Raw genomic sequence first — 17,559 nt, 5'->3', positions numbered from 1 at the left:
CCCAGGTCTGCGTTCTAGGGTTAACGGCCTGTCTCTGTCTTATTATATATACAGTATATATATATACACACATGTATATATATATATATATACTGAGAGAAATTTATATACTGAGAATTGTAGCATATATATATATATATATAGATATAGATATATAACTGTCTATAACGCCCTGCGCGAATATTTATATAGCGTTGCATAATTGTCTGTCTCTGCTATATATCTATAAACACACACAGTTATATATAGAGCATTGTAGTTATATATATATATATATATATATATATATATGTCTATATTGCACTGTATATATATATATATATATATATATATATATATATACTCTGCATATCTGTCTGTCTCTCTGTGTTGTTATTTTATATATATATATATATATATATATATATATATATATATATATATACAAAGTTATATAGAGTGTTATATAGTTATATTTATGTAACACTATAGTACTGTTGATCTCTCTCTTGTATGCCCAAGTGAGGCCACCCAGCCTGTTGCCCTGTCCCCTATATAGGTGGGCCCTTGTGTCTGGTAGGGTGGCAGTCCCCCCAGTCCTTCCTCCATGTTATATCTGGTGGGATGGTAGTCCCCCAAGTCATTCATGTTATATCTGGTGGGGTGGCAGTCCTCCCTGCAGCCTTTTGTCCTGTTGTGTAGTTACAGGACTCCTCCCCAGCTCTGGTTCCAGGTCTCCTGCTTTTGCTGCATCACCCTTCCTGGATTCCTGTTCCCCCCAGTCCTTCCTCCATGTTGTGTCTGGTGGGGTGGCAGTCCTCCAAGTCCTTTCTCCACGTTGTGTCTGGTGGTGTGGCAGTCCTCCCTGCGGCCTTCTGTCTGGCTTCATTTCCCTGCCCTGGTTTCCAGTCCTCACAGTCTGTTGTCTATGTTGTGTCTGGTGGGGTGGCAGTCCTCCCTGCAGACTTCTCTCCGACTCCATTTCCCTATCCTGGTTTCCAGAAACTATAGTCCTTCCTCAATGTTGTGCATGGTGGGGTGGCAGTACTCCCTGCGGCCTTCTGTCAAGCTCCATTTCCACGTCCTGGATTCTAAACCTCCAGTCCTTCATCCATGTTGTGTCTGGTGGGGGTGACAGTCCTCCATGCGGCCTTCTGTCAGGCCCTATCCCCCCTTTCTGGATTCCAGTCCCCCCAGTCCTTCCTCTATGTTGTATGTAAGAGGTGGGCAGTCCTCCCAGTCCTTCCTTCATATTGTATCTGGTGCTGTGGCTGTCCTCCCATTCCTTCCTCCATGTTGTGTCTGGTGGAGTAGCAGTACTCCCTGCGGTCTTCTGTCCAGCTCCATCCTCCCTTCTTGAATTCCAGGCCCCCCAGTCATTCCATGTTGTTTTTAGTGGGGTAGCAGTCCTCCCATCCTTCCTCCATGTTGTATCAGGTGGGGTGGCAGTCCTCCCAGTCCTTCTTCCATGTTGTATCTGGTAGAGTGGCTGTTCTCCCAGTCCTTCCTCCATTTTGCATCTAGTGGGGTGGCAGTCCTCCCAGTTCTTCCTCCATATTGTGTCTGGTGGGGTGGCAGTATTCCCTGCTGCCTTCTGTCCAGCTCCATCCCCCGTTCCTGGATTCCAGGCCCCCCAGTCCTTCCTCCATGTTATGTTTAGTGGGGTGGCAGTCTGTAGTCTTCTGTCTGGTTCCATCCCCCCTTCCTGGATTCCAGGCCCCTAGTCCTTCCTCCATGTTGCGTCTGGTAGGGTGGCAGTCCTCCCTGTGGTCTTCTGTCTGGCTCCATCCCCCTTCCCTGGATTCCAGGCCCCCCAGTCCTTCCTCCATGTTATGTTTAGTGGGGTGGCAGTCTGTAGTCTTCTGTCTGGTTCCATCCCCCCTTCCTGGATTCCAGGCCCCTAGTCCTTCCTCCATGTTGCGTCTGGTAGGGTGGCAGTCCTCCCTGTGGTCTTCTGTCTGGCTCCATCCCCCGTTCCTGGATTCCAGGCCCCCCAGTCCTTCCTCCATGTTATGTTTAGTGGGGTGGCAGTCTGTAGTCTTCTGTCTGGTTCCATCCCCCCTTCCTGGATTCCAGGCCCCTAGTCCTTCCTCCATGTTGCGTCTGGTAGGGTGGCAGTCCTCCCTGTGGTCTTCTGTCTGGCTCCATCCCCCTTCCCTGGATTCCAGGCCCCTTAGTCCTTCCTCTATGTTGGGTCTGAAGGTGTGGCAGTTCTCTCAGTCCTTTCTCCATATTGTGTCTGGAGGAGTGGCATTCCCCCCAGTCCTTCCTCCATGTTGTGTCTGATGGGGTGGCAGTCTGCAGCCTTCTGTCTGGCTCTAACCTCATTTCCTGGATTCAAGACCCCCAGTCCTTCCTTCATGTTGTTTGGAGGGGTGGCAGTCCTTCCTCCATGTTGTGTCTGGTGGAGTGGCAGTCTATAGCCTTCTGTCTAATTCCATACCCCCTCCCTGAATTCAAGGTCCCACAGTTCTTCCTCCATGTTGTGTCTGGTGGGATGTCAGTCCTTCCTCCATATTGTGTCTAGTGGGGTAGCAATCCTCCCACCATGTTATGTTTGGTGGGATGGCAATCTGCGGCCTTCTGTCTTGCTCCAGCGCCCCATCCTCTATTCCAGGCTCCCCAGTCGTTCCTCCATGTTGTGTCTGGTGGTGTGGCAGTCCCCCCAGTCCTTCCTCCATGTTGTCTCTGGTGGGGTGGCAGTCCTCCCAATCCTTCCTCCAAGCTGTGTCTGGTGGGGTGGCAGTACCCCCATTCCGTCCCCTGTGTTGTGTCTGGTGGGGAGGCAGTCTGCGGCCTTCTGTCTGTCTCCATTCCCCTCTCCTGGATTCCAGGCCCCCCAGTCCATCCTCCATGTTGTGTCTGGTGGGATGGCAGTCCCCCCAGTCCTTCCTCCATGTTGTGTCTGGTGGGGTGGCAGTCTGCGGCCTTCTGTTTGTCTCCATCCACCACTCCTGGATTTCAGGCCCCCCAGTCCATCCTCCATGTTGTGTCTGGTGGGGTGGCAGATCCCCCCAGTCCATCTTCCATGTTGCGACTGGTGGGGTAGTACTCCCCCCAGTCCGTCTTCCATGTTGTGTCTGGAGGGGTAGCAGTCCCCCCGGTCTGTCCTCCATGTTGTGCCTGGTGGGGTGGCAGTCCCCCCAGTCCGTCCTCCGTGTTGTGTCTGGTGTGGGTGGCAGTCCCCCCAGTCCGTCCTGCGTGTTATATCTGGTGGGGTGGCAGTCCCCCCAGTCCGTCCTCCATGTTGTGTCTGGTGGGGTGGCAGTCCCCCCAGTCTGTCGTCCATGTTGTCTCTGGTGGGGTGGCAGTCCTGCCAGTCCGTCCTCCGTGTTGTGTCTGGTGGGGTGGCAGTCCCCCCAGTCCGCCCTCCATGTTGTGTCTGGTGGGGTGGCAGTCCCCCCAGTCCGTCCTCCATGTTGTGTCTGGTGGGGTGGCAGTCCCCCCAGTCCGTCCTCCATGTTGTGTCTGGTGGGATGGCAGTCCCCAGAAGTCCATCCTCCGTGTTGTGTCTGGTGGGGTGGCAGTCCCCCCAGTCCGTCCTCCATGTTGTGTCTGGTGGGGTGGCAGTCCCCCCAGTCCGTCCTCCATGTTGTGTCTGGTGGGGTGGCAGTCCCCCCAGTCCGTCCTCCGTGTTGTGTCTGGTGGGGTAGCAGTCTGTGGCCTTCTGTCTGGCTCCATTCCCCCATCCTGCATTCCAGGCCCCCCAGTCCTTCCTTCATGTTGTGTCTGGTGGGGTGGTAGTCCCCCCAGTCCGTCCTCCATGTTGTGTCTGGTGGGGTGGCAGTTTCCCCAGTCTGTCCTCCATGTTGCGTTTGGAGGGGTGGCAGTCCTCCCAGTCTGTCCTCCATGTTGTGTCTGGTGGGGTGGCAGTCCCCCCAGTCCTTCCTCCATGTTGTGTCTGGTGGGGTGGCAGTCCCCCCAGTCCATCCTCCATGTTGTGTCTGGTGGGGTGGCAGTCCCCCCAGTCCGTCCTCCGTGTTGTGTCTGGTGGGGTGGTAGTCCTCCCAGTCCGTCCTTCATGTTGTGTCTGGTGGGGTGGCAGTCCCCCCAGTCCGTCCTCCGTGTTGTGTCTGGTGGGGTGGTATTCCTCCCAGTCCGTCCTCCTTGTTGTGTCTGGTGGGGTGGTAGTCCTCCCAGTCCGTCCTTCATGTTGTGTCTGGTGGGGTGGCAGTCCCCCCAGTCCGTCCTCCGTGTTGTGTCTGGTGGGGTGGCAGTCCCCCCAGTCTGTCCTCCATGTTGTGTCTGGTGGGGTGGCCTTCTGTCTGTCTCCATCCCCCTGTCCTGGATTCTAGGACCCCCAGTCCTTCCTCCATGCTGTGGCTTCTTATTTCCCATCCTCCTTCCTTAGAGCACAGGTGCTGTAGATTTCACCTTCCATGATGATGATTATACTTCTAGAAATGTTTTTTTTGTTAATCAGCCCCAGTGGTGTTTTCTTAACAGAATTAAGAATGATTCGGTTGCTATGGAGAGGGGCTTTTTTCTGCATAGAGTGAGATTTTGTGGTGGACTGCTGGGGACATCGGAGGGGGCAGGGCAGGGCTGACAGCAAGTGGATGCCAAGAATGTGGAGACACCTGCCCGCCCAGGCCCACGTCTCCTGATGGTGCGGGTGTGATGCTGCCTGTGGACGGCGCAGGTTGCGTCCCCCCCACTTCCTCTCCCATAGGACTGTGTGACCTGTTGCTGCTGCTGCTGGGAGACAGGAGGGGCGGGGCGGGAGGGGCGTGTCCGCCGTGTAATAGGCTGCAGAGCTCTGCCCCCTCCCAGTGCTCGCACTCTGTCGGCCGCTGGAAGCCACGCCTCTTTCATGCAAATCCTCAGAGGTAGGCGCGCTGTGATTGGCTGCCCCGAAGCCATTTATTCCTGACAGCCCCGTCACATGGACGCTTGTCTATTAACTTGTTTCAAAAAAGTAGCAGCACTTGTCAAAGGCGCAGGATGAAAAGTACTGTCCTGGTTCAGTGAGAGCAGGAGGCACCGGCACCGAGCACATCCGCAGCGGGCACCGGCACATCCCCGGCTCCAGAGGGCACCCACCAAGCCGCGCGAATGTACAACATGATGGAGACCGAGCTCAAGCCCCCCGCCCCCCAGCAGACTTCAGGGGGCAACTCCAACTCTGCGGCCAACAACCAGAAGAACAGCCCGGACCGGGTGAAGCGGCCCATGAACGCCTTCATGGTGTGGTCCCGGGGGCAGCGCAGGAAGATGGCGCAGGAGAACCCCAAGATGCACAACTCGGAGATCAGCAAGAGGCTGGGGGCGGAATGGAAGCTGCTGTCCGAGGCGGAGAAGAGACCCTTCATAGACGAGGCCAAGCGGCTGCGGGCGCTGCACATGAAGGAGCACCCCGACTACAAGTACCGGCCCCGGAGGAAAACCAAGACCCTGATGAAGAAGGACAAGTACACCCTGCCCGGGGGCCTGCTGGCACCGGGGGGCAACAGCATGAGCTCGGGGGTCGGGGCCAGCCTGGGCGCCGGGGTGAACCAGAGGATGGACAGCTATGCCCACATGAACGGCTGGACCAACGGCGGCTATGGCATGATGCAGGAGCAGCTGGGCTACCCGCAGCACCCGGGGCTGAACGCCCACAACGCGGCGCAGATGCAGCCCATGCACCGCTACGACGTCAGCGCCCTCCAGTACAACTCCATGGGCAGCTCCCAGCCCTACATGAACGGCTCCCCCACCTACAGCATGTCCTACCCCCAGCAGGGCGCGGGCATGGCCCTGGGCACCATGGTAAAGTCCGAGTCCAGCTCCAGCCCGCCCGTGGTCACCTCTTCCTCCCACTCGCGGGCTCCGTGCCAGGCGGGCGACCTCCGGGACATGATCAGCATGTACCTGCCCGGGGCAGAGGTGGCGGAGCCGAGCGCCCAGAGCAGACTGCACATGTCCCAGCACTACCAGAGCGCATCAGTACCGGGCACAGCCATCAACGGCACGCTGCCTCTATCACACATGTGAGGACTCCTCCAACTTTTATTACTAGAGTTTGGACTTTTTTTTTTTTTTTTTGGACTATTTTTGTACAGAGGAAAAAAAAATGGGGGGTTAAAAAAAATAACTTGTAAAGAACCAGAGTTACACAAAGTTCTAGGTAGGAACTTGGCAGAAAAAAAATCCCCAATAATATTTAGAACTAGTGAGGAAATGTTTTATTATTCGCCTTTTGTACAGTATTTATCAGGTGGCACCTCCTTGCCCACTGGCCACCAGCTGCGACTTTGCCAATCTTTTTACACCCCTAGGCACGAGCTGCAGAAGGGGAACACAACCTTCATTTTCCTTTCCTCCCAATTTGGACATTTTATTTGTTTACATAAATTGTATAAACAAAAGAATCCCAGGACCTGATCCAACCCAAGTAGAAGATTCTCCTTATTTTTCCTTCCCATTGACTTGTTAATTTATAGCAGGCTCTTCTCCAAGTCTTCACCCTGCACCACGAAACTACTGTGTTTGACATATTTTCTTATGGTTTGTAATATTTCTGTAAATTTATTGTGTTGATATTTTAAGATTTTTTTTTTGTTTTATTTTTTTGGTTTTTTTTTTGGGCTCTCATTTTCAGTAGATGTATTTTAAATAATAATAATAAAACAAAAAAAAAAGCCAGACTTGGCTAAATTAGCCCAGTCCTTGTATATATATAAATATATGAACTAATCCCACCCTTATAACAGCGACATTTCCAACTTAAGTTTTTACTCCATTCTGCAGTTTGAGATAAATAAATTTTTGAAATATGGAATCTGATCATAACGATGAGTCTCTGATTTCTTCTTCTATCTCCTGGTATTGAGCATTGATTGCTGGCAGAGTAGCTGTATATTATATTAACCCTTAGTATATGATGAATGTGAATGTCCCCTGATCAGGAGAGGGGGAGGGGGGGTGACAGGGAGGCAGAATAATGGGGCATCATCTCCACAAGGTAAATGTTGCTGTGACATTTGGTGATAAAGTGGATCCCTGTAATCCATCCGTCAGATTCAGCTTCTCCCAAACTTCTATTTATTGCAAACAAACTGCGCCTTTTAATCCTGTCTCTATAAATTGCCAGCGGGCTCCAACACTGGATATTATCTCCAGCCTTAAAAAGAAGCTTTTCCTCGGCCACACACTGCAGAAGAGGTCCTCCAGCCACGAGGTAGAGTCCTGCTTAATGCCGCTGCTATTTCATGTGTGCACAGTGCCCAGCGATTTACATGTGCAGTATTAATTAGAGATAATCGATATATTAGGCTTGAAATGTCAGAACACTATTATGTATGGCGATGCCAAATCTGGGCGAGGGAAGGGGTTAAAGTGGCTTTTTGAACTATTTTTTTTTACCCATCAATATGTCGCAGGGAAGGGAGGTCGCTCTATCGAATTATTAGCTATGAATTCAGGATTATAATCTATATTTATTTGTATTGACTTTGAGATTTCATTAAATGAAGGCCCCAGCCGCATCTTATGATATCTTTAAGATTTCCTAAGCCTCTCCATTGTAGATCTGTGTAGATTTCGTTAACTGGCTCAAAACTATAAGCTCTTACTAGTCTGGAGACTTCAGAATGGCGCATACATTGTTGTAAATGTGACGTACTCACTGCAGATTATTATTATTATTCGGATGTGTTAATTTGCAAATTCTAAAACAGATTTTTTTTTTTCTCATATGTGAATGCGATGTACAATATTTCTTCAGCTTTTATCGATCTTCTGTTACTAAATATTGATAATCTCTTGTAATGGGCCCAATATATCGCAGGCGTCAAGGCTGTCAGGATCCTGGTCAGAATGATAAAATAACGATCGCTATATAGAAATACACTAGGCACTAATATGTAGATCGGATTCGTTCCTTATTATTGTTTCTGATAGTCAGCAGCAGTTTTTTTTTTACTTTTGCTTCTCTCTGCTGTATTTATATTAATGTCTTATTAGTCCACTACAGAGTGATGTCTTCTAAATCAGAGTAAATGAGAATAATTTCTGTCTGGCCATAAATATTTGGTGTAATTGAATATCTATATAATTTAGATCAGACTCTTCTATTTGACTTAGAATAATGTCTCCTAAATCAGAGTTGTGTGTCAAGCCTTGGGGTAATGTGTTCAGCCTTTTGTAATATGTCCAGCCTTTGGGGTAATGTGTTCAGGCTTGGAGTAATGTGTAAAGCCTTGGAGTAATGTGTAAAACCTTGGAATAATGTGTAAAACCTTGGAGTAATGTGTCCAGTCTTGGGGTAATGTGTCCAGCCTTGGGGTAATATGTCCAGTCTTGGAGTATGTGTCCAGCCTTGTAGTAATTTGTCCTGTATTGGAGTAGTGTGTCCAGCCTTAGGGTAATGTTTTCAGTCTTGCAATAATGTGTCCAGCCTTGGAGTAATTTGTCCAGCATTGGGGTAATGTGTCCAGCTTTAGAGTAATATGTCCAGCCCTGGAGTAATTTGTTCAGCCTTGGAGTAATTTGTCCTGCCTTAGGGTAATGTGTTCACCCTTGGGATAATATGCCCAGCCTTGGGGTAATTTGGCCATCCTTGGGGTAATGTTTCCAGCCTTGGGGTAATGTGTCCAGCCTTGGAGTAATGTGTCCAGCCTTGGAGTAATGTGTCCAGTCTTGAAGTAATGTCTTACATGAGTATCTCATATATTTAGTTGGAGTAAAATGTTGCCTCTGATTTTATTTATGTCTGGTCTACAGTGATGTTTCCTGAAAGTCTCCTTAGTTCTATATATTTTAGTTTAGCTTCGGATCTTAGTAATATTTTTCTTTATTTGTTGATGTCCCTTGGTGGGTCTGTGATGTGGTGTTCTTTACTCCTGATTTAATGTCTCACTGGTGTATAGTGAATTGTCTCCGATTTTGCACAACAGGTTTAATGTCTTGTTAGTTTTGGTTCCCTGTTTCCAGTCTTCATATTTAGTCTCCTTGGGTAATATTCTCCAGCCTTACATACTGTTTACTGATCCCACAGAATTGTCTGTATTCTTTCTACCTGGGTAGATTGAGGTCTCTCCAGCTCTACATCTTAGACTCAATGTATCTTACATTAGTGTCTCCTCTCCTATTAATAATACTATTAGAGAAATGTCTGTTATCTCTATAGTTACTTCCTCTCTTCTGTTTATTAACTTTCGATCAATTTCCTAATTCGGGAGACATCAGATCTGTTGTATTTTTGAGTAATTTTTCATAGATGAAAGCCACTTGCTTGTAAAAACAAACAATGAAATAGATAAGATTGGTTGATATAGAATAGGATATAAATGGCACTTTAGCCACCTGCCTCACTGAGCTGTGTCTGTCCAGCCTGCTATATATTAGTGCCTGGAATGTTTGGAGAATGAATGTCGCCTATAATGACAATATGCCTGAGATAAATGTCCCCCTGCTCTCATATCCTCGCTTTAGGGTAATGTCTCTTCGGCTTTCCATAATGTGTCGATGACTTGACTGATGAGATTAAAGTTTCCCATGTGATTGCATTAAACAGCCTGGTAGAGTAGTTTGTAGAACAGGGCAGTAGATTAGCAGCCTCCTTGGCACGGCGGCCTCAGGCTCATAGCGCCGGCCTCAGGGGAGCGCAGCTCACATTAACTGCTAAATGAATATTTGACAAGGGCTCACTCGGAGCTTTATTACTACAAACGCGTCCCTACTGGACTTTCCGAGGGTCAGAGGCCGCCAGTGCAATTAATTATTTATCCCGCTTGTTCCTGCACATCTATAGACAGTAGTCGGGGCTCTCTGGAGATCTGGGGGGATTTCATAGACAAAATAGATTATAATGTGGAGATATGGAGCTGACTGCTCAGAAAGAGAAGCCATAGAAAATAGCATCCCGAAACTAAAAAATACTAACCACAATGGATGGACAGACAGACAGAATCATGCATCTGTGCTATGCAGGTGGATAGGGATATAGAATGTCTGTCTGTACATTGGAGAATGGTTCTGTGATCCGAACCGTTGGCACATGGGTTAATATAGTCGACTTTTTGTTTTGCATTTTTCTGTAAAGCTGCCTTTTTTATTTTTCTTATTTTACATAGATATAGAGATAGATAGATAGATAGATAAATGCATCCATACTATGTAAGTGGATAGTTGTATAGAATGTTTGTTCTTTGGAGAATGGTTCTGTAAACTGAAACGTTGTCACATGTGTTAATATAGTCGACCTTTTTCTTTTCCTTTTTTTTCTTTTTAATGCTGCCTCTTTTTCTTGTTTTACATGCATAGATAGATGGATAGATAGATGGATAGATAGATAAATGTATCTATACTATGTAGGTGTATAGTTGTATAGAATGTTTGTTCTTTGGAGAATAGTTCTGTAAACTGAAACGTTGTCACTATAGTCCATCTTTTTCTTTTCCTTTTTTTTTTTTCTTTTTAATGCTGCCTCTTTTTTTCTTATTTTACATGCATAGATAGATAGATAAATGTATCCATACTATGTAGGTGGAAAGTTGTATAGAATGTTTGTTCTTTGGAGAATAGTTCTGTAAACTGAAACGTTGTCACTATAGTCCATCTTTTTCTTTTCCTTTTTTTTTTTTCTTTTTAATGCTGCCTCTTTTTTTCTTATTTTACATGCATAGATAGATAGATAAATGTATCCATACTATGTAGGTGGAAAGTTGTATAGAATGTTTGTTCTTTGGAGAATAGTTCTGTAAACTGAAACGTTGTCACTAAAGTCCATCTTTTTCTTTTCCTTTTTTTTTCTTTTTAATGCTGCCTCTTTTTCTTGTTTTACATGCATAGATAGATGAAGAGATAGATAGGTAGATAGATAAATGCATCCATAGTATGCAGGTGGATAGTTGTATAGAATGTTTGTTCTTTGGAGAATGGTTCTGTAAACTGAAACATTGTCACGTGTTAATATAGTCCACTTTTTTCTTTTCCTTTTTTTCTTTTTAATGCTGCCTCTTTTTCTTGTTATACATGCATAGATAGATGAATAGAAATATAGGTAGATAGATGCATCCATACTATGCAGGTGGACAGGTGTATTTATTGTTTGCACATTGGATAAAGGTTCTGTGATCCAAACCGTTGTCACATGTCATATAGTTCACTTTTTGTTTGCCTATTTCTTTTTTTTAGTGCTGCCTCTCTTGTTTTACATAGATACATAGACAGACAGACAAACAAGTGCATCCATACTATGCAGGTGGATAAGTATATACAATGTTTGTTATTTGGAGAATGGTTCAGTAATCTGAAACGTTGTCACATGGGCTAATATAGTGCACTTTTTTTCTTTTGATTTTTTATTAAGTGCTGCTTCTTTTTCTTGATTTAGATAGATAGATAGAGAGATAGAGAGAGATGAATAGATAGATAGATAGATAGATAGACAAATGCTTCCATACTATGCAGGTGGATAGCATCTTTGTGCATTGGAGAATGGTTCTGTGATTCCAAACGTTGTCACATGGGTTAGTATGGTTCACTTTTTCTTTTGCATTTTTTTTAGTGCTGCCTCTTCATTTTTTATAGATGGATGGATAGATGGATAGATTGCAAATGTTGTAAATAACTAAAATGTGTTAAATATATAGACATTAGTTTCCCCACTTAAAAAGTGATCCACCTATTGCTGCGGGCCATGTCTCCTCCCTATAAGGTGGGGTTGCGCACAGGGGGAGAAGGTCAAACTTATTTTTTCATCATTTATGTATTTTTATCCTGCAATCACTCCCTTCTCTCAGCTAACTGTCAGCACTCTGGACTATGATCACTTTCTATTTCCCATTTTGCAATGTAAATGAGTTGAGTGTTGACAAATTATTGGAGCTTTTGAGCTGGAGAAACCTCCATTCTTGTAAGACTACAATAGGGGTGGTGTGGTGTCCTTTGCTCCTTGGAAGGGCTGAGAGTAAATAAACAGCTCTCTGCATTCTGCACTGCCCTGAGTGCATTTATGTGTGTGTGGACCAGATAAACCGTGCACATAATCACTGTGTCCTTATTGATATGCCATGATGGCTGATTAGCATCTGTATAGAACCCGATGACAATTGTACTGCTTATTAGCAATTGTATTGGAAAGAATTCAGTAACATGTAGGGAGAAGTGAGCACAAGAGATTCAGGAGTCTGTGTTGCAAATGCAAAGTTTTGCCTGAAGCCCCGATCCACAGTGGAAATTGAACAGATTTTTAATACCAGATGTGATGTTTTCTTAATTCCATACTTGTAAGGTTTTTTCTGCTGCGGAGCCCCTAAAAGCATCAGACTTAGGGCCAGTGACGTCACGAGCCCACTCATTGCTGAGTTTCCCACACTCGGGATTTGTGAAAAGCTGGGCTCCCACTGGTGTTCTATGTCTCCTTATGTCACAAGCTGTGGCTAGGATTTTGTATACGTATTTCATTCATTTCTATTTGATTCACTCTGCCTGGATTCGTTATTGAACAGTTATTGCAAAGTGGAGCGTTCTGTAATCGTGTAATTTATAGCAAGAGTCCAAGATCTGTTTGTTTATTTATATTTTTATTTTTGTAAACAGAGGCAGAGAATTTTCTAAATGTGCTCTTGTTTTTACTGTAATTTGTATCTGTTGTTTTTGGGTTTTTTTTGGGGGGGGGGTGTTTTATAAAAGTGTAGGGCAAATCCTGTTCATTTCAATGGGATGTAAGCGGGAATCAGTGTGAATCAATTGGAGGAAGCAATAATAATAGAAAAAGATGCAAAGCCTGGCTTGTCCCATGCTCAGAAAGGTCGCCTTGCTGACATCTCATCTCTAGTATTGTTTGCACAACTGATGATTTTCTTTTAATTATTTTATCACCTTAATTTTGTTTGTATATTTTAATTTTTTTTTTTACATTTTGTTCTCCATTGATTTAAGTCTCAATAAAAGAAAAACAAATTTATCTTAAAAATAGAATAATGGTTGAAATGTAAAAAATACTTTAGTTATACAATCATTGATTAAATAAAATGCAAATAAAAGATCAGTGGGTAAGAAAACAAACAAACAGTAAAAGTAAAGGGGTACGAAGAAAACTGATGCAACGGTTTATATAATCGGTTGAATGAGTTTTCTTCGTACCTCTTTACTTTTACTGTATATATATATATATATATATATATATATATATATATATATATATATATGCCTCACAATTTCCATTTTGTAGAAATAATGTCATTCATAACAATATTTTCTATTCTGTAGACATTCCTTGTGTGAAATTGTCCTCCATCTCTATGTGTAATATTTTTTTTCCTCGCCTTATCTTATCTTTGGGGGTTTTTTTGTTTTTTTTTAATCACTATGAAAAGAACAGGTCTGAGGCATTTCTTGCTCAGTGCATCAGTTGTCCAAAAATGTCTACACACTAGGGCTACAGAGCGACATGTTGCACTGCGACATCTCATCAAATGATAAGTGTCGCTTTATATTTTTGGCGCAGGTTATGTGCAACTTTGCCCTATAGATCTCAATGGAAATCAATTGCAACCTACGACTTGAATACTCCCTGCAATTCTGGCGTTTTTTCTTTCTTTTTTTACAATCGTGTCACAGCTGTAAAAAAGTCGCATGGCTGTAAGGTGCAAACAAGTTGCCCTGATGTTTTTGATCCTCCAACCAAAGTGAGCATCTGGTCTGTTTGTAAAGGTTTGCTTATATATATATATATATATATATATATATATATATATATATATATATATATATATATATAAAAATCCATACATATATGTGTATATATATATATATGTGTGTGTGTGTGTGTGTGTGTGTATATATATATATATATATGTATATGTATGTATGTATGTGTATATATATGTATGTATGTGTATATATATGTATGTGTGTATATATATATATATATATATATATATATATATATATATATATATATATATATATATATATAAATAACACCATCAATTTGTTTGCACTGAATAAAAACCTTACTGCAAAATGGGATCAAAATCCCTTCCTATGTAGTAGCGTTGCCTATTTTGGGGATTCTTTTTGACTTGTCAATTTTTCTGTATGTTTTTTTTTTGTTCAGATTTTTTTTTTTTAATTCTGACCCAAATAACGACAGTTTGCATCCGTTTTAATAAAAATGGATCTGATTCCTAGTAGTGTACATGTTAGAAATCCTAGATATAAAAGAAACTAGGTTGCATAGAAGCTGTAGTTTTTAATTCCAGTCACTTTGAATCATTTATGTAAAGAAAATGCAACAAATAATCCTTTCTTTTATTTTGTTGTTTAAAAAAAACTGTTACAGAAAAACAATTGTGTGTACCATAATCCCCTAAAAATATACTTGTGTTAAAGTGGCTTAGAATATTCCAAGATCATATAATGAATAGAAGTGTATCATTGAGTAATTACACATTTATACAAATTGGTGAATTCTAAAAGAAAAAAAAAATAAGGCTCAAATGGTGGAGTCTGTCCTGGTGCAGGAATCATTTCATTACATAGGAATATTCCCTGAGAAATGTTTGCCTGAACCGATGTCAAATCCCAAAACCCAGCAGCACTTTCCATAGGGAATAGGGAAGCCCGGACTCTTCATTTATATAGCAGTTTATAAGGCAAATTGGATGAAGAAACATTCATGGGTGAAAAAGAATACATAATTAGCAAAAAAAAAAAAGTAATGAAATATATATATATATATGGTATATTTTCTTTTTCTCTAGCAATATAAGGGCAGGATCTGGCATCATTATAACATTTATGTTCGCTTTTTGATGGCCTTTCTATCTGTTTAATAATAATTGAGTTTTCAAATCACAGCTATGTGCCGACAATTTATACCCAGTTAAAAGCCCTGTGATCTTGGGGAATTACACAGGTATTTGGCACTTTAGGGGCATAAATTGCGACATTTCTCCTAATTTCCTGTAATATTCGCAGTTCATATGCGCTCTTGTAGCCTGGGACACTGTTCTAGGTTTGATCCTGTGTTCTTCTGCAATGATGATTTTTTTTTCTCCTAAAGCTCCTACAAATTGCAGAATTGTAGAAGACAGAGAAATAATGAATGTATTATAGGAATGAGCGAATTTCTCGGGAGACTCTTATCATTCTGCAGCAGACAGACTGCTGATCCCCTGCTTTATGCTAATCAGGCCGTGACGTCACACCACAGCTCTTGGGTAGAATTAAGTGTAGAAAGTATTGAAGTATAGCAGTATAGAAGTATAGCAGTATGGCAGTAGAGCAGTATAGAAGTAGGTCAGTATAGCAGTGTATATAGCAGTATGGCAGTATAAAAGTATAGCAGTATAATCGTATAGAAGTATAACAATTTGGCATTATGGCAGTATAGAAGCATAGCAGTATTGTCAGTATAGCAGTATAGAAGTTTGTCAGTATAAAAGTATAGCAGTATAGAAGTATGACAGTGTAGCAATATAGAAGTAGGGCAGTATGGCTTTATAGCAGTATAGAAATATAGCAGTATAAAAAAGATAGAAGTATAGCAGTATGGCAGTATAGATGTATCGAAGTATGGCAGTATTGCAGTATAGAAGTATAGCAGTTTTTCAATACAGAATTATAGCAGTATAGCTGTATAGCAGTATGGCAGTATAGATGTATAGCAGTATAGATGTGTAGCAGTAAAGAAGTATTGCAGTATAGCAGTATAGAAAGCATAGAACTCAACAGAATAGAAGCATAGCAGTATAGTAGTATGGCTGTATAGAAATATAGCAGTATAGATGTATAGCAGTGTAGAAGTACAGATGTAAAGCAGTACAGAAGTGTGGTAGTATAGAAGTACATATATTGACTATTGACTGTAGGAATTACCGTAATGAGCGTAATATATATGTATATATTACTAGGGACTTACGCTAGTACTACTGAATATAAATATATATATATATATATATATATATATATATAAAAATGTATATATATATATATATATATATATATATATATATATATATATATATATATATATATATATACATATATAAAACCTTTCAGGAGTAATAGGGTAAATCCCACAGGCAGTACCAGTGAGTGTATGTTTCCATCTCCTGACATTTCAGCAGAATGGTTTATGTAGTCTTTAGCTCTTTTCAAGCACTGAGATGGTAATAACACAATGCCTCTTCCCAAGTAATAACAGATATTCAATTGTGTTTTAGGGCGCTAATTTATTTGTGTCTATAAGTGCAATACTTCAGACTGAATGACTTAGGTCCTGGTAGGCCCCCATTAGGCGCAGACATATAATCCTGCCTTCATTTCGTTATAGTATTGCAGACGAGCTATAATGAGGCAGAGTTCTACTTAATGCCGCTCTCCGATGTGCGCCAGTCATGTCTACAGTACCGATAGGGACGTACTCACTTGTTGTCACAGACAGAGAGGAACAATGCATCTATATACTTGATAATTACTGAAATATCAGATCAACAGTTTATATTTACTGGGCACTGAGTACTAGGCACTGAGTACTAGGCACTGAGCACTGGGCATTGAGCACTGGGCACTGAGTACTGAGCACTGGGCACTGAGTACTAGGCACTGAGTACTAGGCACTGAGTACTGAGCACTGGGCACTGAGTACTGAGCACTGGGCACTGAGTACTAGGCACTGAGTACTGAGTACTAGTCACTGAGTACTAGGCACTGAGTACTAGTCACTGAGTACTAGGCACTGAGCACTGGGCACTGAGTACTAGGCACTGAGCACTAGGCACTAAGTACTGGGCACTGAGGACTGAGTACTAGTCACTGAGTACTAGTCACTAAGTACTAGGCACTGAGTACTGAGTACTACTCACTGAGTACTAGGCACTGAGCACTAGGCACTAAGTACTGAGCACTGGGCACTGAGGACTGGGCACTGAGTACTGGGCACTGAGTACTAGGCACTGAGTACTGAGTACTAGGCACTGGGCACTGAGTACTACTCACTGAGTACTAGGCACTGAGCACTAGGCACTAAGTACTGAGCACTGGGCACTGAGGACTGGGCACTGAGTACTGGGCACTGAGTACTAGGCACTGAGTACTAGGCACTGAGTACTGAGCACTGGACACTGAGTACTAGTAGGCACTGAGGACTGGGCACTGAGTACTAGGCACTGAGCACTGGGCACTGAGTACTGAGCACTAGCACTGCTGGTTTAATGGTTACATTACGTAATGCCCAGCACCGCGCCGTTGGGGGAGACGTCGTTTTATAGTACTCTTGCCAACAAATGAAGCATCTCCCGTCACGCAGCATGTATCCTCTGTGTACCTGGTGCGGAGGGTCGTGTCCCCGGGGCAGACGGTGTCAGGGGCAGGTGACACCGGTACATTCATCTGGGGATTTCACCAAAGTGGCGTCCTCCAGCCACAATAACGGCTCGGTGTTTTCTATGTACACTCTATGTCATTATGGACGGGATAGATAGTCTGATCCTAATACGGAGGATGGCTGAGCGAAGGAGAACCATAATAAGGACCTATCATTTATTACTATTATTGACTTATGCACTAACAAGACAGGGAAGAATATGGAGAACGGCCAGCTGTGGGTGATCTTTACTGACATTCAGGATAGATAGATAGACA

General features: G+C 43.4%; 1 protein-coding gene across 21 annotated transcripts in view; it reads left to right on the top strand.

The window, feature by feature from the left end:
* The window catches only part of SOX2 (SRY-box transcription factor 2), a 1,239,357-nt gene that overhangs the window by 1,207,177 nt on the left and 14,621 nt on the right, over positions 1-17,559 (top strand). For 2 of the 21 annotated variants that reach the window (XM_075340580.1, XM_075340581.1), the window contains exon 1: positions 4,868-6,468. The exons of 18 other annotated variants lie outside the window; for them this stretch is intronic. In XM_075340580.1, the coding sequence (XP_075196695.1) occupies positions 5,035-5,955 (921 nt within the window). In that variant the 5' untranslated portion in view covers positions 4,868-5,034 and the 3' untranslated portion in view covers positions 5,956-6,468. Of the gene's footprint in view, positions 1-4,867; positions 6,469-6,967; positions 7,142-17,559 lie in introns of those variants that run through there. One more of the 21 variants, XR_012751682.1, reaches the window with a different exon arrangement.

Source organism: Anomaloglossus baeobatrachus, chromosome 3, assembly GCF_048569485.1.
Source record: "Anomaloglossus baeobatrachus isolate aAnoBae1 chromosome 3, aAnoBae1.hap1, whole genome shotgun sequence".
Classification (NCBI taxonomy): Eukaryota; Metazoa; Chordata; class Amphibia; order Anura; family Aromobatidae; genus Anomaloglossus; species Anomaloglossus baeobatrachus.
This window is presented reverse-complemented; position numbering and strand designations above follow the sequence as displayed.